General features: G+C 40.2%; 1 protein-coding gene and 1 pseudogene across 6 annotated transcripts in view; one reads left to right on the top strand and one right to left on the bottom strand.

The window, feature by feature from the left end:
- Klf12 (Kruppel like factor 12) overlaps window positions 1-26,772 on the bottom strand; it is a 479,766-nt gene that overhangs the window by 295,979 nt on the left and 157,015 nt on the right. For 3 of the 6 annotated variants that reach the window (XM_045145262.1, XM_045145261.1, XM_045145260.1), the window contains exon 3: window positions 9,281-9,344. The exons of the other annotated variants lie outside the window; for them this stretch is intronic. In XM_045145262.1, coding sequence (XP_045001197.1) covers window positions 9,281-9,313 — 33 coding nt within the window. In that variant the 5' untranslated portion in view covers window positions 9,314-9,344. The remainder of the gene's footprint in view (window positions 1-9,280; window positions 9,345-26,772) is intronic. 6 annotated transcript variants of the gene reach the window in all.
- LOC101596667 lies at window positions 13,233-13,757 on the top strand (annotated as a pseudogene).

Genomic DNA, 26,772 nt, shown 5'->3' with positions numbered 1-26,772 from the left:
CTCAATCAAAGCTTCCAACCACATACATATGACAATAGTGACTCGTAAACTAGGCATGGAAACCCATTCCTCTAATCCCAGCACTTATGTCAGAGAGACAAGAGAAACACAACTTCTAGACCACCCTAGGCTACATATATTAAGATCCTGTCCAAAAATATATCATTAAAAAGTAGTTGCATACACCTTTAATCTAAGACACTGGTGATCTATATAACATGATTTGGGTAGAGAAATGGCCCTAAGGAGGTACACACCCCAATGCCTGAAATCTCTGCCCGTGTTAGAGGCCCACACCCAGAAGAACCAGGCTCATGCTGGAAATAAGACTGCTAACTGTCTGGATTGGAAGAAAGAGATTACTGTGGACTGCTTGGGAGAGCTGAATGCAGTTCAGTGGTCTTTTCCACAGAGAAAGAGAAAGAGACGCAGGCACTGATCAAAGGGGTGATGTGTGATACTAGACCAGTGTGACTGGCTGAGGAGATGGGGGAAGAAGACCAAGGAAAGAAGGCAGTCTGGGAGGCTAGAAGGCAAATGAGATCTGCTGCGGAGCTTCAAGGGAGGAAAAAGAAAATAAAACAGTACAGCCCCAGGGAGCATCTTTTTAAATAGTTTTATTTATTTATTTGAAAGACAGAGTGACAAGGAGTAAAAAAGAGATAGAGATTGGGCACTCAGGGCCTCCAGCCACCGCAAACAAACTGCAGATGTATGCGCCCCCTTGTGCAACTAGCTTACATGGGTCCTGGAGGGTTGAACCTGGGTCCTTTGGCTTTGCAGGCAAATGCCTTAAAGGCTAAGCCATCTCTCCACCCCCTCCCCCAGGTAGCATCTTAATATAGCCCTGTATGAGCATTTTGAAATTCTGACTGTGATAATAATCCCAAGGTAATAAATGCATATTACTTAAAAACTCACCACTACTTTTTTTGTGGTGATTTGTGACAATGACAATAGAAAATCAAAAGCTTTCACAAAAGTAAATTCACTGAGGCATTAAAGCTCTTGCAGTAAAGACATGCAGGTGAGGCTGCAGGTTGTAGATGGTAATAAACTTGTCCAAATTTGGAATATTTATGAGTCTTGCTTCCACCATACTGCAAAGTGTACTAAAATTCTGAATTATGTGTAAGATAAAGGATTATACTCTGTTTGAGTCAATAATTATTCATGTTTTTATTAAACAAAGTTCTCTCCAGAAAACAGGAAGAAATCCTCTGCTAATGTCAGCTAGGAGAAAGAATGCTGCTGTTAAAAGTAATGCTGATGTTGAAGTCAGGCTTGTTTAGCCACAAGTCTGCAATCTCAGCACTCAGGAAGCAAGGAGAGAAGGATCACAAGTGTGAGGCTGGTCTGCCCTAATGTGCTAGACTGTATGTCTCAAAACTGGTAACAACAATAATGATGATATACAGATGTGGACCACATCAGGCAAGTCGGTCAACCTGGACATGACGACACATGCACAGAATCTCACGTCAGGAGGTTAAGGCAGGAGGATGTTTGTGAGTTCAAGTCCTGCCTAAGCTAGAGAATGAGATCTTGTTTCCTAAGGAGCTCTTGGCAATTAATGGTCACTGGGAGGGAAGAGACTGTTTCTTCAGTGATCTAGTCACTGATAAATTGCCCATGCTATGGTAAATCACCCACCAGGCCCCTGTAGGCAACCTTAAACTGAAAGGGTCGAAAAGAAATCAAAGGAGACTAGTTGGGAAGATGGAAGGAGTTCAGAAGAAGGGGTATGAGGGCAAAGGATGGTAATGGGAGTGATATAATAAAAAATATGTCATATATAATAATATGTATATGAAATTGTCAAAAGTAAGAAAACTTAAATTTCCTTGAAAGTTTAGATAAACATAATAAATGCACAAAAATAAATGTACTATGGAACATATTTGAAAATGCATACAAAGCTCCAAAAAGGTATGGAAAAGGAACCTGCAAGTATACTTCACAACATGTTCTCAGGAAGTACTACTCTAACAGTACAAAACTCTCCTTACATCGAAGTTGTTCAAGGAAAAGGTATATTGCAAAGGGATTCATATCCTTCTTATGAAGTGTGCCAGTAATGTTACAAATTACACACACTGGTGAGGTTCTCTAAGGAGGATGATATAAACGGGAGCAGGAAGAAGCATTGGAATCAAGTGGGAAACAAGCATGTGTAAGGAATGAAGGGTGGTGGTTGTTATTCAGGTGTCTGCCATAACCTTAGGCGTTCTGAATGCTAGGTTTCCAGCTGATGGAGATTTGGGAATTAATGTCTCGTGCAGGCAGTGTATTGTTGGGGGCGGGCTTGTGGGTGTTATGGTCAGTGTCCTCTTGCTAGCGTTTGGCAAATTCTCCTGTTGCTATTGTCCATCTGATGTTGGCCAGGGGGTGATGTCCACCTTCTGCTCATGCCATCATTTTTCCTGCCATTATGGAGCTTCCCCTTGAGCCTGTAAGCCAAAACAAACCTCTTTTTCCCAAAAGCTGCTCTTTGTTTGGTGATTTCTACCAGCAATGCGAACCGGACTGCAACACATGGTCCCTGAGGAGCCAAACCCAGGTCTCTAGGCTTTGCAGACAAGGACCTTTAACTTCTCAGCCATCTCTCCAGTCCTATCTGAACAATTCTTAAGTATTCATGGGCGTCTTTAAAGAGTCAAATCTGGTTTTCAGCTCATTTCCAGCACGATTTCTCAGTCACTTTTCAGCCTAAGTATGTGGAGTCTTCAGACCAGCTGATAGCTTATGGGTGTTATAGCCTGTTTCCCCTTGCCAGTGTTTGGTACACTCCCCTGTTGCTGTTGTCTACCTGATGTTGGCCAGGGGGTGATGTCCACCCTCTGCTCTTGCCATCATTTTCCCCTGTCATCATGGAGTGTCCCCTTGAGTCAGCAAGCCGAAATAAACCTTTTTGTCCACAAGCTGCTGTTGGTTGGGTTATTTTTGCCAGCAATGCAAACCTGACTGCAATAGAAGGGGAAAATAGGAGAGACAGAGGGCGAAAGAGATAGAGGAGGATGAGGAGGAAGAAGGGAGGGAAGGAGGAGGTGAAGGAGAAAAGTGAGTCATTTGAACATTTGGATGAGCTGTGAAAGATTCTGACTCAACGACACCACTGAATACCACACTGATTCTTAATTCCAAGACGTGGCTTGCGGGCACTTTCATGCCTGAAGTAGAAGAAATTATCACCGTTTTTAAATGAATAAAAATAACCTCTGCTGGCTACTCTCATTTCTGCCAGTCAAAGCCACAATGTCACTCAAGGCTTCAATAAAAATGCTCTCTCATTTGTGAAGCTTCCATGGCTCACAAACCGCAAACCCAAAGCATTGGTGAATGTGCTATAGCACTAATCACTCTAGGCTGGAATAACTGATCTGCCTCCTTCTAAGACAGCAACTAAAAAATTCAGGAAGAAAAATAAAGAAATAAAAATAAACGTTCACTGGGCATGGTGACACACGCCTTTAATCTCAGCACTTGGGGGGGGGGCAGAGATAGGGTGATGCTAATGAGTTCGAGGTCACTCTGAGACTACATAATGAATTCCAGGTCAGCATGCATTGCAATGAGACCTTACCTCAAAAAAAGAAAGAAGAAAGGAAAGAAGGAAGGAAGGAAGGAAGGAAGGAAGGAAGGAAGGAAGGAAGGAAGGAAGGAAGGAAGGAAGAGGGGAGGGAGGGAGGCAGGCAGGAAGGAAAGGGGGGAGGAGGGAGGGAGGAAGGAAGGAAGGAAACGTTTCACTTTCAGTAAAAGTACAGGAAGTTACAAACTCAAATTGCCAAGGTGTACCTGTCAAGTTGTTTGAAATCTGTGATGCTCTTGGGAGCGGGACACACATTTCTTCAGAGCGCATCTGAAACACTTTCCTAAAAGCAGAAATCACAATGGTGATAAAAGCGCTACCTGGTGAGCCTTTGATGACATAATCAACTTCATACAGAACATCTCAGAAGGAAAGAAAGTGTATGAAGGAGGCCAGCACCCAAGCAGACATTTCACAGTCCCTAGCTCGTCTACTGGAAGGGATGCAGGAAGCCCATGCCATAAAGGCCCCTGAGGTGTAGGAGGGCCTTTAGAAATAACATCTTTACTTAGATAGCCTTCGAAATAACACACGGACATGAAAGCTCTGGACCCATTTAATTCAAACCGCAACCATCATTGCCCCGCTCCCGCTGCCGCTTAGCAAATATTGGCTCCTGTAAAGATGGGCGATGATCAGAGAAAAGTCCCAAGGGATTTGTGTGTAAAAGCAACAAATATCAAAGGCAAGAGAGACATGTAAGCAAGAGGCCAGTGAAAAACAAACATCTCAGGAGGAGATCTTCCAGGCAAACAGACTAAGTAGTTAGACAAATAACTCTCCACACACACAGGCTTGCACCAAGACAAAATGATCTTTCTTAAAGAGCTCAAGGAAGAGAACAGGTGTAAAGCTCAGAAAGAAGGACAAGGATTCCAATAATATAGAAGACAAAGAGGATAAGTATAGCTGACAGAGCTATGAAACACTACAGAGATGAAAACCCACTCAGAAATAACAAAAATACACACTTGACTCAAAAACACAGTAAAAAAAATTAAAAAAATGTTCATTGGGAAAGTACATTCAGTGAACGAACATTAGGATAAGGAGTCCGGGTCTGAAAAATCAAGGAGAAAGGTTGGAAATATTTTCACAGTTTCCAAGAAAGAGAATGAAAAAAAAAAAAAAAAAGTTGCATGGTAAATTTCATTTTTAAACCTCTTAACATAAAAACGTGCTCTACTTCTCCAAGTGTATAGGCATGTGTCTAAAAACAAAGATGCAAAGTAAAAATAAATAAATAAATAAATAAAATCAATGAAACCACTGAATTTCTAGATTAAAACGTTCTATAGATAACCTGAGCACAAAGGGTGAAAATGATGCTGGTCATGGTGGCGCACGTCTTTAATCCCAGCACTTGGGAGGCAGGGGGAGGAAGAGCCCTGTGAATTTGAGGCCAGCCTGAGACTACATAACGAACCAGGTCTGCCCAGGCTAGAATGAGACCCTACCTAGAAACAAAACAAAACATAACCAAAGCAAAGCCAAGCAAAACACCACCACACAACACGACACAACACAACAAGAAGCAAAATCAGCAAAATGGGAAGGTGGGTTTCACAATGATGCCAAAAGACACTTGAAGGAAGGAAGCATTAGTACTAAATAGACTCGATAGCCAGGGGAAGAATGGAGAGTGCAAATGTTAACAACCTTACTAATAAAGGAGAAGAAAGGGATATTGAAAAATCATTGTTTTCAACCTCTTTCATAGCACAAAATCAAAAGATGCTACTAAAAGTCAAAATCAGTCATTTTACAGGAAAGGAATTATCAGAACTCAAAGAATGCACCCCTAGCTGGAAATATCATAACCTTAGTAAATGGAAATCAGTTTTAAATTAATAATTCCTTTCATGTAAAGTTTTGTTTCTTCCACTGAATGGTAAACAACTGAAAAATTCCTTTAGACCCACAAAACACAAATATGTTCTTCTTTGTCTGGAAATACAAATTATAAACATGATTCTACTTTTACAAAAGCCACCTGTATTTGCTTGAATTTATGCACACAGAGATACAGTGAGTAATGTCTAAGAAATACTACCAAGTGTGAGGTGGGGAAGTGACGGCCTATGCTTTATCTTAATGGTTTCATTTTATAATTTTTTAAGTATTTATTTATTTAAGAGCGATAGAGAGAAAGAGGGAGACAGAGAGAGAGAGAATGAGCATGCCTGGGCCTCCAGCCACTGCAAACGAACTCCATATGCATGTGCCACCTTGTGCATCTGGCTAACGTGGGTCCTGAGGAGTCGAGCCTCAAACTGGGGTCTTCAGACTTCACAGGCAAGCGCTTAACCGCTAAGCCATCTCTCCAGCCCTTAATGGTTTCATTTTAAATGAGCAAGGTATCATCTTTTCAAGTAAAATTATTCTGCTTGATTAAGCCTGTCTTCTCCAAATACCTATATGTAAGCTTCTTCATATTTTCTACATAAATGGATACCCAAAGTTGCAATGACCCCAACTCAAGGCATTTTAATAATGCACCTCCTACTTACAGCATTTGCAAACCTTTTGATTAAGTTCAATAAAAAAGAAGAATGTAAAATACAAGTGCATATGCCTAGAAATAAGGTGGATGCAATATGAAGAAGAAATACAAAGGGGAATTCAACACGGGGCTTACATAACCAACCCACACTGATGGGCTACACCATGCACTGTATACATTGCAAACTGTGTGACCTGAGAAGGGATGAGAACTGAAAAATGTTAAATGTTTGGCCTTGAAAGGTGAAAATATACAACGAGATGAATCTTTGACTCAATGTGAAAATAGTACTATCTATACCAGTCATGATTTTCCGATGTCAAATTTTACACCCATTTCATAAACGTACCCATTTTTTTTCTTTTGCATGCAAAACACCTCTTGGCATTGGTTGATCTTGGATTACTGGTGCCACTTTGCAGATAACAGAGTTAAAATTCAAAAAGGAGAAATCACACGTCCTATATCTTATGACATAGTTGAAGAAACTAGATATGCCGTTTTTGGATTCCATGGTCACAGCTGGGTTCCAGCAGTGTGGCTTCGTTCACCTTGGCACTGGCTTTCTGAATTCAGTTTATGGAAGTCCAAGTGTGAGGAAGGCCAGGCTGCTGCTACGTCATCCTTCTTTCTGATGTGAAGAACAAGCCTGGGACTTCTTGGAAGGGAAATTTCAAGTAACTCTCACTATGAAACAAACCCCTTTTCTGCACAGGCTAAAAGTGCTTTGCAATTGTCCTCATGGGATGCAAACGCAGAGAGCAGGAGTCACCCCAGCGCGAAGTCTACACACTTAACACAACTGGTCATCTTATGTACTCGTGGAGCTAGCGTTTCCATGTGAAGTCTGGTAAATGTGTCAAATGCACATGCATGTGCACGTTTAGAACATCTGCCCTAAGTCCGCTGCTGAGAACCACTTAGGGCATGATATGACAAAGAAGTCATGGAAATCGCGCAAGACCCACATCCCACGTTTGCAGCGAGAACCCCTGCGAATCCACATTATGAATGAATGCGCCAGGACTCATGCGTGCATCTGTGATCAGGGCACTGAGAAGGGGAGAAACCTTGTTGGAAATCACTGAGGTATTTTAGCAACACGAGGTAGAAGAACTAATGCAAAAGCAATGAAACTAAGTACAAATTATGTACAAATGTATTCTTTATAAAAGGGTAGATGAAGATCAGTCTTGGAAATAAAGATCCTTGGACACAAAAAATGTATAAACCCCAAGTAAGTTGTTTGCATTTTAGAATGAGGCAGAAAGGCACAACATGATATTCGGTGGCGCTTGGCATGATTTTATCACCACTGGCAAGCCAGAATGTACAAAACTGTCATTAGAGCCATATGCAAATCCCTTTTCAATTATGCACACTGTAGTAACACTGTTTCTACCAATGACATCTTTTAAAACTCCATCTTCCTATCTACTTCATCCATATACTGAAAATACTAAAACCCTAAAATTTCAAAATCTGTCATCACCCCAATTCAAACTTTGCTATATCTATAACAGTTTCAACCAGACTTTTAGAAAAAGCAAAGCATTCACTGTCCTCAGGAAACTATTACTAAAACTGCCGATTAAAATTATGAAAAATAAAACACCGAATTCAATAGGACACACACAATGGCTGAGAGACCACTCCTCCTCTTACAATGACTTTCGAACTCATAAATGCTGAGCAACAAGGCAAAAGCCATTAGGAAAGAGACACATACAGTTTTATGGTCAATCATAATATTTGCAGTTTGTCCGGAGGGCAAGAAGCAACAGGATGATTCACTCTGTCATCATCAGTTGTCATCACAAAATTAGTTACAGAACAGCAACACTGCCAGAGCTTATAAATTTACAAAACTCCTTCTGACCAGATCGAATCTAAAAACTCGAGAGCAACTGGACTGGAGATGGAGTAAGAAAATGTAAATTAGCTACATTTGCCTCACTCGTCCTTGGCAATAATATTTAACTTTAGTCTAGAAATGGAATTATTAATGATGTGCTGGAGCTAGCCCTTCATCAGCTCATAAAAGCTCGTCGTTAAATTTTAAGGAACCTTGCAAGCTGGCGGGTAAACTAGGGAAGCCAAGCGCGGTGGGTGTGGTTTCACCATGAGAACTGGCAAACAGCACGGATCAGACCTTCCTTCCCCCTGCTTCCAGAAAGCCAGCTTAGAAGACGGTGTGCAGTACTGTGAGCCCTTCGCTAAGAAAATACACCCCCACAGGCAACACTAAGGTCATAAGCTAAGGCATTGCTGATAACCCTGTAAATCTCCCTGCTACACCCCCTGAATCAGTAAGCCCATCTTTGAAAATTTCGTAGCCAAACATGGGAGAAAGCATGCAAGGCTATTTTATAGTTGACTGCATAACATGGAAAATCACTCATAAGTAATTTGGAGAAGGGACAGATAGAGAAAGACATGGTACAACATATGTTTGTTTGAAAGCAGCGAGAATAATGGGAGAAGGAAACCATGAAATTTTACGTTAAGCAGCTAGACGCAGAGTTACAAGGCACATACCTCTGTACCAGATCTGTTCAGTGTGAAAATATGAATTAAAGATAACTTAATATGCTGGAAATTTCCTCTGTATAATCTATGGCTTTTATATTAAACCTGATATGAAGTATAAAACAAAAGCTCAAATAACTACCACAAATAAACTAGTGATCAGCATTTGATTACCACAGAAAATTCACAGGGCTTTTTCCTTCCTCAAATTCCTATTGGATCTGTAGGTGGGGAACCCAAGGTAAAGCCATTTCTCTCAGGAAGTAGATGTTGCTGGAACAGACCAGCACAGTCCACACCATCCAATACTAGCTTCTGGATTATGGTTTAGCAACTGGCTAATATTAAACAACTTCAAGTCTTTTGGGCTTAAGTGATCAATTATTATCAAATGGTACTCCTTATTTAATATTCATCTGAAAGTTATTAAAATGCCAGCTTATGTTCTGGAAAAAATGATAGGTAAACTTGTACAATACAGATTGCTTTATCATGAATACCTTCATATTCAAGAAGATAAAAGAAAAAAAGACACTGTCAGGTATATAGGTTAAAAAAATTAACCTCTCTCCATTTAAATGAATGTTCTAATAAGTCCTCCAAAGTATCACTCAGAATAATAATATTTTCATTGCAACCACAGACTGTGACTAACCAACCTTGATTGCTTTCCTCTTCATATGGATATTCATTCATCCATTTGTTTCTAGAGTCACATTGATCCTGCAAGAAAAAAAAAAAAAAAACAGACCACATGATACAGTGAGTATTACTTCAACACACTGACAATACTCGTTTATTGAAAAAAGAGGGATAAAGACCAATAATTCTAGAGGTAATTATAGATATGATGCGATGGGCAATAGCTCTTTTAGTCATGGGTGTTCTATATGGAAAAGAAATCACAGATATTCATATCAAACCACTTAGGTCTGTTATTCTTTTTATTTATTTATTTATTTATTTATTTATTTATTTATTTGTTTGTTTGAGAGCGACAGACACAGAGAGAAAGGCAGATAGAGGGAGAGAGAGAGAATGGGCGCGCCAGGGCTTCCAGCCTCTGCAAACGAACTCCAGTTGCGTGCGCCCCCTTGTGCATCTGGCTAACGTGGGACCTGGGGAACCAAGCCTCGAACCGGGGTCCTTAGGCTTCACAGGCAAGCGCTTAACCGCTAAGCCATCTCTCCAGCCCAGGTCCGTTATTCTTAACAATTAATAAACGTTAAAGAAACGGTAACTTATGAAGGGAAATGATACAACTGTGCAGAATAATTAATATGAGTAAATTTTGGCAGGTTCAAGTGGGTCAACAGCCAAGTAACTGCTCTGGTTGGTTTGCATGAGCTGTGTGTGCTTGATCATGTATTTAAGCGTAGCCATGCACATGCCACAGTGCACACGTAGACGGCAGAGGACAAGGTTTGGGAATCAGTCCTCCTCTTCCCCCTCATTGTGACGCAGTCTCCCTGTTACTGCTGGTCACCACTGCATTAGCCTGGCTAGCTGGTCCACAAGAGAAATATTCATGATCCCTCTCTACCATCTTGACTGCAGCATGCTGGGACTGCAAAAACCCGCTCCAACTTCCAGCGTGGCCTGGGGCCTAGGGATCCAAACCGAGGTACTTCACACAAGAAGCACTTTTTCCACTGAGCCATCTCCTGAGTAACTTAAAAAAAGAATTCAATTCATATATGTCACTCCTTAAACCCATAGGAATAAATATTAAGCTACATATTTATGTGGCTTGCAAAAGGGCCTAAATCTCCAAGAGATTTGGATTTCATCAAATAGAATTAAATATTACTGGACTGGAGAATTTTAATCACAATAAACCATTTGTCTCACTTGGAAATATCTTAAAAGTACGTCTCTATTTATCCATTCTGCATTATATAACTTACTTCAGATTTTCCATTTCATGAAGCAAATTTTCTTTGGCATTCAGTTGAGCCAGCTTATTAGGCAGTTGAGTTTTTTTTTTTTTTTCCAATCTTTTTTCCCCCCTTGGCTTGGAATTATACCCAAGAAGGGACACACATCTTGGAGTCAGAATCAGCTTCCATTCTATGCCAACATCATTGTGCTTTGACATGGGACTTGGTATCTAAGGATGTTTCCATCCATCTAGTCAGAGCAAGAATGCACCACTAAAACCTCCAGTGAAATGCCACAAAGTGCACACGTTCCATGGTTGGCATGTGATGTCATCGAGCTTTTAATTTTAAGTTTTAAATGCCTCTCCCTACCCTAGACCTTGCTCTGACACAAAATATATTCCTCATATGTGTTGTGGCTTAAACTGCTGCTCGAAATGCTACCAAAAATGCAAGGATGTGTGTGTGTGTGTGTGTGTGTGTGTGTGCGTGTGTCTGTTAACTGAATGTATGTAGACAATTTCTCTTCTCTTTTTCTCCTAAGTGATTGCAATATGGCATCTATCCTCACAGCATTTACATGGCATTGTGTATTACAATGAACTACAGTTGATTTAAAATGCATGGGAGGAAATACACAGGATGTATGCAAACACTATATATATGTGGTGTTCAAGGTAAGGTCTCACTCTAGCCTAGGCTGACCTAGGATTCACTATGTAGTCTCAGGCTGGCCTCAAAATCACAGTGATCCTCCTAACTTAGCCTCCAGAGTGCTGGGATTAGAGGCATGTGCCACCACGCCTGACATGAGGCAATATTTTGACATTAGGGCTGGAGAGATGGCTTAGCGGTTAAGCGCTTGCCTGTGAAGCCTAAGGACCCCGGTTCGAGGCTCGGTTCCCCAGGTCCCACGTTAGCCAGATGCACAAGGGGGCGCACACGTCTGGAGTTCGTTTGCAGAGGCTGGAAGCCCTGGCATGCCCATTCTGTCTTTCTCCCTCTATCTGTCTTTCTCTCTGTGTCTATCGCTCTCAAATAAATAAATAAAAAAAAAATTAAAAAAAAATATTTTGACATTAATGACTGACTAGATATAGTCAAGAAATCAGAATATAAGTCTCTTTCGCATTATGAAAGCATAATATCTTATCCCTTAAAATGTGTTAAAAGCAGCCAAATATACTGTCTTTTAATGAAACACATCTTGTATGTGTATATGTATATATATATTTATGTATGTATATTCCAATCAATCAGTTTAAAGTACATAGGAAAATATACAAGACACTCCAGGACCAACTACAATCACTCATTTTGATTTATTGCATCTCAACACATTGTTCTATGTTTTTGATGAATTAAATTGCAGTCAGGCCTTCATATCTTCAGTTCTACTCCCATGGATTAGCCAACCATAAATCAAAAAAATTCAGAGAAATAATGTGTCTGTTAACTGAATATATGTGGACAATTTCTCTTATCATTTTCTCCTAAGTGATGCAGCATGACATCTAGCCTCTCAGCACTTACATGGTATTAAGCATTACAATAAACTACAGTTGATTTAAAGGACCTTAGAGGATATACACAGGAGGTAAGCAAACACTATTCATTTTTACATAAGGTACTTGAATATTACTGGATTAGGGGAACACAGTCATGGGGATACCAAGAAACAGCTATACCATGAACATTTTTTCATAAGTTTAAACATATCAGTATTTCATGCAAATAGTTACTGCTGCCTTACAACAATATATTATTATTCACTTCATAATTCTTGCAAATACCTTATGATTTTGATTTCCAATAATGTATAAACACCTTTCCATTTGAGCCTTCTATAAAGCAGGGCGTCTACTCTCTTAACCAATACTTTTATGCACCCAGGAAAGACGTCCTCCCCACAGACACAAGCATGCACTAATTAATACAAGAAACCAGAAGGGAGTCTATTGTAGATGCCAACCACTTGCTTGCCTCAGCCAAGCACCTTCAGCCTACATTCATTGCACACAATAAATGCCAATAAAGAAAACTGCATTCACATTGATTATGAGGGTGTATGTTACTCAAATAATCTGGGCGTTACTTATATAATCCATATGTTCAGTCTATAGACTAGACATTAAATCCCATGAACTATACCAAGCACAATAACACATAGTTTTACAGCATTTGGGGATTCAATACAATATCCTAACATTGTTACTACTTCTAAGACTAGTTCTGTGAGTTGAGCACATGTACTACTTTTGGAAACACTTGATCACAACTAAACTGATCAGAGGTATATTTTGTACCCAAAAGAGCATGTTAGATAAGGTCAGAGTCCTTATGAAATTTTCCTTTTCATTCAACTTGTACTGAATGATTCTTGGTTTATCTTACCACCTAGCCTTGCAGTCTACTTTTATTTGAGAGAGAGAGAGAGAAAGAGAGAGGGAGAGAATGGGCATGCCAGGGCCTCTAACTACTGCAAATGAACTCCAGGCACATGTGCCACCTTGTGCATCTGGCTTATGAGGGTTCTGGAGAATCAAACCTGGGTCCTTAGGCTTCACAGGCAAGAGCCTTAACTGCTAAGCCATCTCTCTAGCCCATGTCTACAGTTGAAATGTATAATTTAATATGCTTCAAAGCTGGACGTATGCGTGCGTGCTCTGCCCAGGTCTCCAGCTGGAACTTGGATCACCCTTCTCTCCAGTGTCCCGGGTCTAACCCATCTCTTTCTTTTCCTGACTTTAGGTGGCCTCCGCCGAGATGCAGATTTTTGTGAAAACCCTTACGGGGAAGACCATCACGCTTGAGGTTGAACCCTCGGACACTATAGAAAATGTAAAGGCCAAGATCCAGGATAAAGAAGGAATTCCTCCTGATCAGCAGAGACTGATCTTTGCTGGAAAGCAACTGGAAGATGGGAGTTCTTTATCTGACTACAATATTCAAAAGAAGTCCACCCTTCATCTTGTACTGAGACTTCGTGGTGGTGCTAAGAAAAAGGAAGAAGTCTTACACCACTCCCAAGAAAAATAAGCACAAGAGAAAGAAGGTTAAGTTGGCTGTCCTAAAATATTATAAGGTGGATGAAAATGGTAAAATCAGTCACCTTCGTCGAGAGTGTCCTTCTGATAAGTGTGGGGCTGGGGTTTTTATGGCCAGCCACTTTGACAGACATTACTGTGGCAAGTGTTGTCTGACTTACTGCTTCAACAAACCAGAAGACAAATAATTGTGTAAGAGTTAATAAAAGTCTCAGACTTAAAAAAAAAAAAAAAAAAGCTGGAGGTAGTGTGGTCTAAGTGTAATACTATCTTTCCCTTTCCATCTAATTCAGTCTCTTAAGGAGACTGTTGGGGATCCAACTCTGTCCCTTGAGTCTCTGTATCATACTGTACGTCACACCAATTAAAGTAAGGAAAAGAAGGCAATGTGTGGACTCATGAACACCTATCCCTCACCTCATGTCCATCACCCATGGGCTGGGAGCCCATTAACAAATTAATCAACATCACTGAGACACAATTTTCTCTTCCACGGAAGCACAAATGATGATTATAATTTTGGTCTGTCTCCCCTGCCTATGCTAAGCGAAGTCATATTTACACATTAGCCTGTAAAATCTTCATTGTCACAAAATTGTTACTCTTTAATCTGTGTGGCTAAATTATTTAATAGGGAAAACAGAAGAGTTCCTTCACTGGAGGCCAAATGACAGCAGATGAATCTTGGATTTTATTCATGCCAAGGGTCCCTTACATGGCTTTCCACATCTTTATCAACACGAATTAATGATAGAGCATCTAAAAACAGCACATTTCCAATAGCAGTTAATCTCTCATCAAGTTCTGAATTAAATTTTCTTAACTCTGCCAAATAGGTTTCTGGAATTATCAAGTAAATCTTCTCAAAGGATAGACACTTGAAGGACTAGGAATCCCACCAAGTCACTCATCACATTTGGTCGTGGTACTCAATTTTGGCTTGAAAGAATAATTTCAGGACTGGAGAGATGGCTTAGCGGTAAGGCACTTGTCTACAAAGTCGAAGAACCCGGGTTCGATTCCCCAGTACTCACATAAGCCAGATGTGCAAGGTGGCGCACGCATCAGGAGTTCCTCTACAGTGGCTGGAGGCCCTGGTATGCCCACTCTCTCCCTACCACTCCCCTCTCTGCCTGCCTCTCTCAAATAAATTTAAAAAAAAAATAAAAAAGAATAATTTTGATTGTCATTAGGCAAAGGACAGTGAACAATTTGTTACTGATTTCAATACCTAAAACATGATAAATCAGAAAAGAAATAAAATTTCAAATTATTTTGAATTTATATTACACTAAAAACAGTGCTAGGGGAAGAAGAAAAATTCCAGTCTCACCCACTTCTCTTCGACAGAGAGTGATTTTCTAAGACCTTCAGTCTCCCTTTTAAGATTTTGAACAATGTCCCACACATGGTCATCGAACCTCCCTTAGAACTCAAAGATGTCACACACTAGGAGACAAAGATGATCTGGGCCATAATGAAAGGGGTTGGCATTTTCAACAAATAAGGGGGCACTTTGGAATACCCTCCTCAGTGGTACACGCATGATGCTTGATCTCCACTGTCAATGATGCTCTAGGTTCTCAATGTTTAAAGGCTACTGTTGAACACATTGAGTACCTAAGCACCAAAATGACACTTGTTGCTAGTTATCTGTAAAATTTTTGATGTGCCCTTAAATGGTGAGCCAGAAACACGTTTTGGATGTGTTCATGGACACCTGACGAGTCAGGATTTTCTAGTCTCTGTTCAAAGGTAATTTAGTTGTTCTGTTTGGAGCAGATTGAATTCTGGTGCTGCCTCAGCAACCCCACTTGGAAATGTGTCCCCTCAAGTTGTGTTTACAAATCAGTGCTTCATTACTTAGGATCTTGTGTTCTTTGGGACTGAGGAAAATAACCAAGTGATTAAAATTTATACACATATTCCATTCAGTTACCATAACTCTAAAGACCAATGAGAGAACTCAACAGCAAATGTTGTGCATGTTAAGTCTAGGATATTATGTAACAGTCTATGTTTATTATGCTCTGAGGATTAACTTTTATACAATGCAAGTTGATATTGTTTTTTCTGTATTTCTTTTTCAGTTGCACCTGACATAGTAAGTAATGTTAGAAACAAAACAAATATCTGAAGGTTAATCTAAATATTTCTGGATGTAAACGCAAACGTAAGTGCTGTTTGCATAGCTATCATGACCTAAAATGAAGGAAAGCTTAACAAAAAGCAGTATGCTTGTTGCTAAGTGACAGGTGACACTTACTGCATCTCCTCCGAGCTCCTACATCATGACGCACCTTACTACTGGAAAAAGACAGGCGCATTCCCACTGGATGCATTCTCGATAATGAAGCAAACCAGTGCTCAGATATTTTTAAACACAGGAAACAGGTAATCAGCAAATACCGTCCATTTGAATAGAGCTCTCTCTGTCAAACCACAGGAAAGGGTAGTACTTCATTTCCATGTTGGGTACAAATGATAATATTCTGTCAATAAAAGTCAATGTGTACACATTTTCTTTTTTATTAATTAATTTATTTATTTTATTTGAGAGCGACAGAGCAAGAAAAGCAGAGAAAGAGAGAGAATGAGTGTGCCAGGGCCTCCAGCCACTGCAAACGAACTCCAGACATGTGTGCCCCTTATGCATCTGGCTAACGTGGGTCCTGGGGAATCGAGCCTCAAACTGGGGTCCTTAGACTTCACAGGCAAGCGCTTAACCGCTAAGCCATCTCTCCAGCCAGGACATGTTTTCTAATTATAGATCTTCTTCATAATATTCTGCTCCTTCCTCTAACATGGATCCATGCCAAAGGCCACCTTTCTTTGCTTGTCAGCCAATGCAGAAGGCAACAGAAAAGACTCAGGAACACCATTAGGCCTGCAGTTTCAGGCTCTCACAGGATTGAATTGCATCTTTCATGTGAGAAGGGCTGTATGGTATCATGAGGAAGGTCTAACATGAAAGCCCGAAAGAATGGACAACATCCTGAACACCTGGAGGAGGCAGGTTATTTACCCTTTTTCAAGTTCTTTGTTCCTCATTGATCAAGCTGTGATCATAAAACGCCCCCAAGATTCCCTTTGTTAAATCCGTGAATACTGCAAATGAGAAAGTGTTAATGTGTGCACAAAAGCATGCGGCACACGTTGTGTACTGAAGAGATGACAAGGGAACCTCTACTGCCCCCATTCATAACCAAGTACACACCCAGCTCTCCACTTCACCTGTCCTGAGAACTTGACAGAAGTTGCAAAGTTCTACTCCTTGAACATGACCTCCAACCATGACTGTGTATTCTGTATCGAAGGCCTCTGAGTTACAGAAGAAATAGCATCTCCACCTTAGAATTTCATACTACAGTGTTCGTAACTCATGATCTAAGAGAAGTCAAAGACTTGATCCATAAGAGAATGAAAAGGAAGGGAATCTGAAGGTCATTAATGGCCCACATTCATCAATGATCCCCTTGGAGTCCTAACTGTGTACAAATTTATTGAAAGCCCTTCACTACAAATGAATGATCTTTTCCTATTTCTGTTTCTCTGAAATTCTGCTCATGTGTAGCTTTTAGTATTTTTTTTTCACTCTTAAAAAAGAACTGATGAGGGGCTCAGTGGATCAAGTGTTATGATGCAAACACCTTATTCTCAGCAGTGGGGGGCTGGGGACAGGTGGGGTTCGCTGGCTGGCTAAACCAGCTGAATTCATGATCTCTAGGTTCAGAGAAAAATGCCTCAGAACAGAAGTGAAGAACATTTGAGGAACTGGCATCATGCCTCCACACATATATGCACACATACGAACATGCATGCCTCCCCCTCCCCCCCCCGAAAATCACTGATGACAATTACTAATCAAGAATGACAAAAATCGGGCTGGAGAGATGGCTTAGCGGTTAAGTGCTTGCCTGTGAAGCCTAAGGACCCCAGTGCGAGGCTCAATTCCCCAGGGCCCACGTTAGCCAGATGCACAAGGGGGCGCACGCGTCTGGAGTTCGTTTGCAGAGGCTGGAAGCCCTGGCGTGCCCATTCTCTCTCTCTCCATCTGTCTTTCTCTCTATGTCTGTCGCTCTCAAATAACTAAATAAAAAATGAACAAAAAATATTTTTAAAAAAATCTTAAAAAAAAAAGAATGACAAAAATCTAAAACTTGTGGTTGGAGAGATAGATCATCAGTTGAAGGCACTTGCCTGCAAAGCCTGATGGTTTGATACCCCAGTAGCCCTGTAAAGCCAGAGGAACAAAAGGGGTATATGTGTCTAGAGTTCATTTTCAGTGGCTAGAGGTCCTGGCACACACATACTCACTCTCCCTCTATTCTCTCTCTCTCTCTCTCTCTCTCTCTCTCTCTCTCTCTCTCTCTGGAAACTGCTCCTTTAATCTGCTCTCACCTTCATTCTATTACAATGCATTCTTCCATGCACTCAGAGAATAAAGAGCCCCCTATAATAAAGGACCCATAGTAAATGAATTAAACATTTATTTTACTTATATTGTGCCCAATATAATGGTTGGAAAAGTAATTTATGCTATGCTTATATGCAAGGCGAATTGCCATTTTATTGGTACTGTGTAAGTCAAAATCTAATTTGCACTGCATAGGACTGACAAGATGACTAGATTCTTGCCATTGTATATCCAATTTATGTGGTTTAAGTTGTGACAAAATACAGCAGGTGACATTTGTAAAATCTCTGGGGTTTCTTAGGAGGCTGATAGAAGGGAGAAAAGAACAGAGGGCCCAGGTATGACTTAAATCTCTAACAACATCATATGTGATGAAAATGCAGCTGTTAAACTTATCCAGGAAATGTACACTTAAAACTTTGAAAGCAAATGAAAAAATGATGAGCATATACTTCATGCCAGTTAAGAAATAGTTCAGAGCTGGAGAGATGGCTTAGCAGTTAAGCGCTTGCCTGTGAAGCCTAAGGACCCTGTTTCAAGGCTCAATTCCCCAGGACCCATGTTAGCCAGATGCACAAGGGGGCGCATGTATCTGGAGTTCGTCTGCAGTGGCTGGAGGCCTTGGCGTGCCCATTCTCTCCCTCTCTCTCTCCCTCTCCCTCTCTTTCTCTCTCTCTCTCTTGCTCTTTAATAAATAATAAAAATAAACCAAAAAAGAAATAGTTTAATGCAGCCTAAGATTTCTCTACTTCTCCTGCTACTCTACCATAGCTAGAAAGACAAAAGATGAATTGTTTAAAATTTTACACACTTGAGGTGACATATGGAAGAAAAGTAAGCTGCCTTTCTCAGTGTGCATCACACGTGTTTGTCTTTCACATTAATCGTTGCCTCATATGCGTAATCTGCCTATGCTAAACAAGATAAATCCTATTCAAATGCATAGTAAGTAGTTTGCTTAGGGAATAAATTTATTTTCTAGTCCATCACAACAATAAATGATTAAAATACGACGTGCTTCTCCACTTTTGAATTAATTCATGTGAGATAAAGCAAATATTTATTAAATTGTGGGGAAAACATTCCAACACACTGTAAAACCCGAGCAGAAAAACAAATGGCACATGCTTAATTATGGTTGACATTTAAATGAAATTTGCATTCTCAAAATATTTAGCAATAATTAGAAACTATCAGATGGAGTATTTTTAGGATAGCTGCATGTTGAACCTCCTCATACTTCTGAGTCCAAGGAAGTTTGAACAAAGGTGTATATTACAATATCATTTGATAGATCAATCCGGTAACTAAATAATTGGTGCTATTGACATTTTGACCCGGTAAAGGAACAGGGAAGTCTGCTCGTGTTGGTGGATTTCTTGTGGTTGCCGATGCCTTAGCAGCTGAACCCATCGCTCCAGTATGTACAAGCAGATATCATCATCTCGTTCCTATGTACCTCATAATATGATCTACAACTGAAAGCTACCACAGTCAACATATAAACAATTATGGTTAGAAAATTAGGAGAATGTCAAATAGATGGCTTAAACATATGCTTCTCTCAAAGCTACAAAGTCAAAATCATGTTGGAGAATGTGTAATGATTCACATACATTTATTCTTGTTTATTAAAACCAAACGACCCTCTTAAAAAGCGAAAGCACTGATGGTACAGAGAATTGACTCAAGCAAGCTCTGGCAACTAACAAAAAAAAGCGTAAATAAAAGTGATGGCTTTGTGTTAGTGATATACAGTAGATGATAAATATATTCTATTATTTACTCATCCTTGGCCAGAAACTGAGACATAAAGAAGGATATTCCACGATACCTGATTTCAAGAAGCTTGCCATCAACAAAATGTAAGTGAAATGGACACAAGGAAATTAGTTCTAATAAAACCTACTGTCTGAATAAATATCATAAATTTTTATATTGACTAGGGTAATGTACACATATTATTTAATTAAATGATGCATAAAATATACCTCCTCCAGTTAATTAAAATTCATATCCATATTTTTACCAGGAAAATAACAGAAACTTATCAATATTCTTTCCCCATGTATCAAAATGCCATCTGTAGCAGCGTGGACCTCTGGAGAAAGAACAATATATAATGGGAAAGTGAAGGAAACTTCAGGGGCTTCAAGGAGAAAGTGGTGGATAAACACAAGGTCTAGGTTAAGAGAACATCTCAGCTATGGTTTAAGTCTGCTGTAGACAACAAACCTACACATGCAAGTAGATTAATTCACGTTTGCATGCACTCACACACACATAGGAATGAGTAACCTGTCTTCCTATCTTTTTTTTTTAATTTATTTATTTGAGAACGACAGACACAGAGAGAAAGACAGATAGAGGGAGAGAGAGAGAATGGGCGTGCCAGGGCTTCCCGCCTCTGCAAACGAACACCTTGTGCATCTGGTTAACGTGGGACCTGGGGAACCGAGCCTCGAACCGGGGTCCTTAGGCTTCACAGGCAAGCGCTTAACCACTAAGCCATCTCTCCAGCCCCTGTCTTCCTATCTTTACCCTAGTCAGTCTCTCCCACCACATGAGAAACTCTAATAAACAAAGGACTGATTTCAAATGAATAATAAAACATCTTTAAAGTCCTCATTATACAGCTGTCTTGTGATGTAAAGGGACTTAGATTACATATGCAAGAGCACTATGGTGCAAGGAAAATTCTAACAAAAATATTCTTCATGAAATTGACTGGTAATGGGTGCTGGGGGAGGATTCCTCAGCCTTGTGACCACTGGAAAGGTACATATACTCCAAGGAATAATCCCTTACAGATGCTTGTGCATGCAATCTTAATTAAGCTTTTTGAGGGATGATTTTTAAAAAAAGACATGAAAGAAGGATACGAGTTGAACAAAGAAAAGGGATAATCATGGGGGAATGGGGACAGGCGGGGCACTGGAGAGATGGCTTAGCATTTAAGGCACTTGCCTGCAAACCTTAAAGATCCTGGTTTGATTCCCCAGTACCCATACAAAGCCAGATGTACAAAGTGGCACACATACATCTGGAGTTTATTTGCAGTGGCTAGAAGTCCTGGCATGCCAATTCTCTCTCTCTCTCTCTCTCTCTTTCCCTCTGTCTCTAAATATCTGTTTGCAAATAGGCAAATAATAAAAGAAAGGGGATTAAGACAGGGCAATGGGGTAACTATGATCAAAATGCATTGTATACATGTATGGCATTATAAAATGACAGCAATTACTCATGAATTATGTCACATAAAATTCTTAATATTTCTGACACCCCCGGTCACCAGACATCTTCTGTTTTATTATTAAAATATAAATCCATGAAAATGAACATACAGACAGAGCACACTTCTGTGCATACTCTGCCAGACATGGCTAACAAACAAGTCAAAGATAGAAGTACTGACGTTGTGTGTGTGTGTGTGTGTGTGTTGGCTTTAGTCTTTAAAGGACTCAATAAAGGAGTAAAATGATCTTGAAAATGAACAAAGTAGCAACAAAAGAAGGGTAAAGTCATTTACCAAAACACACTCACAAAGAAATTTTACAAAACTTCCCCCCTGAAAACTGAACACCTTCTCACATTTCCATGTAGTGTGACTAAAACTTTTTTTTTTTTTCTTTTGTACTGCCACACAATGGAACTAACACACACTGTGGTACATGAGATCAGCCAGACACAGGAAGTCAAGTCGCCCACATCTGTGTAAACTGAAAACGCTGGTCTCACTGCAGTTGAGGCGTCCCGCAGCAGTGCCCAATGGTAGCAAGGGCGGCCCGGGTGCGATTTGCAAATACGGTCAGGCAGGAATGATTGGTTCTATACCATAACTGCATAAGCAAAATCTACAACAATTTATATACTTCATTCTACCTATAAAAGCTTGAAAGTACCTGCTATAGCTTCTATTTGATTTGAGTGTGTCTCCAGCAACTCATGTGCTGCAGGCGTGGTCCTTCGTGAAGTGATGTTGGGATGCAGTTTAAGAGATGCAGGCCACAGGAAAACAGCTGAATGACTCAAGTGCTGCCTTCAGAAGGAATGGTCACCGTCTTCATGGGATCCCAGTAAGTTCATGACAGAGAATCTGCTACATGAGACAAAGACTGGTTCATCCCTGCTCTGCCCCCTCTCTCTCTATCTCTCTCTGAATTCTGCAAGTGCCATGTGATCTCTCTCCCATGTTCAAGTGTGTCTATGATGAATCCATGAGTCATGAGCAGCCAATAAGGCCCTCGCTCGCCAACATTGAAAAGAGATCAACAGAACCTCCAAGATTGTAAGCTATGTAATCTTTTGTTCTTTATAATTAGCCAGCCTTAAGTGCTCTGTTAAAGCAACAGAAAAATAATAAAATTCTCACCCATGACACAAGTGAAAAATACTCGAGAATACAGAAATGATTACCCTGAAATGATCATTATATATTATATACATGAATCAAATGCACAAATAGAGTATCAATTTAAAAAGAAACACATGCTCAGCTACAGCTTCAAACTCATTTGAGACATACATAAAACTAAAATAATAAAACCAAGATTAGGGAAACACATTAATACTTTAGAGGTTAGTTTCTACTCTAACTTTAAAAAATGTACATGAAGCCAAGCATGGTGGTACATACCTTTATTACAGGCACTCAGGAGGCAGAGAGGTAGGAGGATCGCTGTGAGTTCCAGGCCACCCTGGGACTACATAGTGAATTCCAGGTAAGCCTGGGCTAGAGTGAGACCCTACCTTGAAGAAAAAGTGCATGGGTAAAATAACTTTATCAAATATTTGTACGGAGCAAATAGACTCTTTCCATGTATTACCATGGTGAGCACAGGGAATAACATTCAAAAATATCAGTTTTTGAAAAAGTTATTTAAACCCTCTAACTTGATTCTCAAAGAATGTTCAATACATCTACAGAGATGCAGGAAAGAAAAGTTGTTGCCAAAGAACTAAATTCAAATTGTTGCCTGAGGATAGTGTTATCAACACTCGTGTTAAGCATGGGCAGTAGATTCAAGAGTGGTCCAAGTCAGGCGTGGATAGTTCATTTAGCCAAATTGGTGAGTTCCAGGTTCAGTAAGAAACTCTGTGTCGCAAAATCAAGATAAAACAAACTGTAGGAAAAACACGCCACATTGGCATTGTCTTTTCACACACACACTACATACATACACGTACAAAAAAAAGAAGAAAATCAAAAGTTACCCAGAATTGATAAATACAACATAAACTTACTAGGTTCTAGGACATTTTAACAACCTGATGCAACATAAACTTGTGTTATTTCTCTGAATCCTGTGAGTAGATAAAACTATTCTCATACAGATATAGAAACTTAGAGAATTATCCTGCCTGATAGCAAATTGGGGGTTTTCTTAAGCTACCTGGTTCTTATGCTCTTTCTGGTGGTGACTTTGAGTACTATTCTGTGGCTGTAGCACTTAGAGACAGCTTGTTTTGGGTACTTCTCTGATAGGTGATGCTGGATAAAAAGAATTACCTCCTTGTGCAACATACGACAGTAAGGCATCTTTCACTGTGGGAAACACTGATAGAGCAAGCCAATTTCAACCAGATTGTAGTGTTTTCCTTTCAACAGGATGAAAATAAGAATTTCTGAGCTAAACACATAATCTCGGATAATTTTCCAGGAAAGCAAAAGAACTTACTCCAAATGTAAGATCTTTTTGATGTCTTGCTTGATATTAGCACAAAACCCAATGTCTTCCAAAGCTTCTTCTCTAATTAGAAATCAATGTTTTTCTTAAATCACTGTTTATGATTTCAGAGATCTTCCTAAAATTTGAGAGTTGTACAATTTCCTACATAAAACCCTAAATGAAGGACTGCAATGAAATTCTTCCTTTCCCTTGCTTCTGATGAGTGAGGAACATTAATGCAGGCCACGCAGACACAAAAGAAACGCGACTTTTCACATCACCATTACATGTAGACTGTACATAAAATAGCTCTAGAGAACGAAAACTTTCAAAGGAGAAATTATTTCTGACCAGTACCTGAGTCTATTTCCATAAACATAATTCATCAGAATTTTCACAAAATGCTTCCCTCAACTCAGAGTGGATAAATGCATGAAATCCCTTTCTCATTCCAAAGAATAACACAAATGTTAATAGTTAACAATCTCAAGACATAAAGTGACAGAGTTCCCACGTCATAATCAAAGCTAAGAAGAGTTAGTGCTCAACCGTACTTAGCATCCCCCAAACTGTATATAGAAATAAACTAATTAGTAAAGAACACAAGGGAACTATAATATTTCTAATCATGTACTCATTAGTTTATATAGTAAACTCCCTTGCCTATTGCCAGGGATTCAAAGATTTTTCAAAACAAGGGAGGGGGAAGAAGATGGCTTAGTGAGTAAGGCATTTGCCTGCAAAGCCTAAGGACCCTGGTTTGACTCCCCAGCACCCATATAAGCCAGATGCACAAGCAGATGCATAAGGAGGCACAGGCTCCTGGAGTTCATTTGTAGTGGCTGGAGGCCCTACAGTGCCCATTCTCTCTCTCTCTCAAATAAATAAAATGTATTTTTTTAAGAAGGCACCTCCTATAGTGGGGGAACATGCATGCATGCTGTGCTTTGGGAAAGCAGTCAGAAATCAGATATGGTGGGTACTGGGCCTGACATGTGACTTCATCTCTTCACAGAGTCAGGGAAGGCAGGATGTGAGCAACTGCATTCCAGTTCAGGAAAATCAAAGCGAGAACCACCACCAGTAACCAGAAAAGGAGCTGAGAAGTGTCCACATGCATGTGAGGGTTCCACTTGGATTTGAAAAGTACATCCAGTCAGCGTGTCCAATAAACACCAGAGCACGGCACATAACATTGGTGGCTCTTTTCAGATAGCAGCTTTTATCCCAAACCTACTGATTTGCTTTATGAACCAAAGGCTGCTGGCTGCTCACATCCCTCAAGGCATTTTATTCTTTTCCGAAAACCTGTAAGCATCAGCATGCTTCAACCTTTAAGTCCAGGAAAGGCATCAGGACATACTGTGTTAATCCAGCTCTGAGTTACGTACCACTTGCTTCAGAGAAGTGATGCGTTTGATCCCAGACCTTGTCCAACTATCCTTTAAAAAATATTTTTGTTAGGCTAAGGGTTTTTTTTATCATCCCCTATACTCTTCCCTAATACAGAAGTCTTCTTTCCTGCATTAGAAATGTTTACAAAAAACACAGGATCCTGCAGATCCTGAACAACCTTCCTCCTCCATTCAAGCCACGCTCACAGCTCATTAAATCTCCTTCCCTCCCCTTCACCACAGGTGGTCTCTTCAATCGCAGGAAGTTCCCTTCCTACTACAGATAACCAGATAACCAGCACTTGGAGCCCAGCCCATCTCCATGACTTCTCCCATCCTATCTCCATTCTCTGCAAGCACTACCATGACATCTCTGTTGAAGAGTCTACCAACCCTACGAAAGGGTGTCATTCAAGCCTCCCCTTAATTTTAGCCTGTGCTTTCTTTCTGGGTTTCATGTCTCTGGAAGTTCAACTATAAGACAGTCAATGAATCACCTCAGCAGGTAACTCCCAAAGGAACATACAACTAGGGCAAATTTCTCACCCAAACCATATCCTATATTTTTTCCCAGGGACAATCCAACAGACACTAATGAACTCACTGTGAGAGACATGGAGATTTCGCACCAAGATTGAGCCTTCAAGGCTCACCACCTAGCGTGGCTACACTGCTAAGCCAGCCACCAAAGTCAAAGTCCTTATTTTCATTCACAAGGAAAATCCTTTCCCAGATTCTCATTCTAGTCAATAATGCCATATATCTCCAATTGCCAGAAAGTAGGCTCAATTTTAACATCTTTTACCTATGTATAAATCTTGGTTTTTACTGCTTCAAAAAAGATGTCAGATTTACATTAACCATCTCCTCTACTACCTGGCTGTCTTAAGGGCCTTCTTGGTAGTGCTTGGGTACCAATCATTTTTCTGTTCCAGCTGCTGCTCTCATCAGTGGGCATGGTTGAAAGGCTAATACCAGCTAAAAGGCCCTGGCACACCCATTCTCGACCCCTCCCCACTTTTCTTTCTGTCTCTCAAAAAAACGGGTCATATGTAAAATGTTTAAGCAAATTATTATTTTCAATCAACAATTGATCCTTTTTTTCAATTAGTGTGAATTTTGCTTGGCACCCAAGTATGTTTCAGAGGTTCCCTCTCCTACTGAGAGAGGTTTGTCTCTGTCTGCAGCCAAATTCTACTGTTATCTCCTCACACACATGCACACACACACACACACACACACACACACACACACACACACACAAAATCAGAAACAAGGACTAAATAAAATCAACAGCATCCTTATTTTAAAGTAACCAAGCTGAGTGTGAGGCTCATGCATATACCCCAGCAGTCAGAGAATGAAGGGGGAGGAGAAGAGATCAAGGCCAGTATGGGACACATAGGGGAAACTTTGTCTCAAAAGAAAAAAGTAAATAATGAACAGAATCCCCAGTCTTTACAAATCACTATTGGGGGGCTGTGGAGATTGCTCAGCTGGGAAAGAGTGTTTGTTGCACAAGCATGAAGGCCTGAGATCACTCAAGTTCAATTCCTCTGCATCACACAAAGAGCTATGCATAGGCAAACACAGACCTGTAACCCCTGTCCTGAAGGGACAGAGACCAGAGAATCACTGGGCCAAGCTGAGAAAAAAAAAAAAAAAAAAAAAAAAACTCCCAGCAAAAATGGCAGCTCTGAGTCGAGTGAGAGACTCTGTCTCATAGAAAAAGGAAGAGGAGAGA

Source organism: Jaculus jaculus, chromosome 3 (genome assembly GCF_020740685.1).
Source record: "Jaculus jaculus isolate mJacJac1 chromosome 3, mJacJac1.mat.Y.cur, whole genome shotgun sequence".
Classification (NCBI taxonomy): Eukaryota; Metazoa; Chordata; class Mammalia; order Rodentia; family Dipodidae; genus Jaculus; species Jaculus jaculus.
The sequence above is the reverse complement of the archived record's forward strand: the minus strand, read 5'-3'. Positions and strand labels throughout refer to the sequence as shown.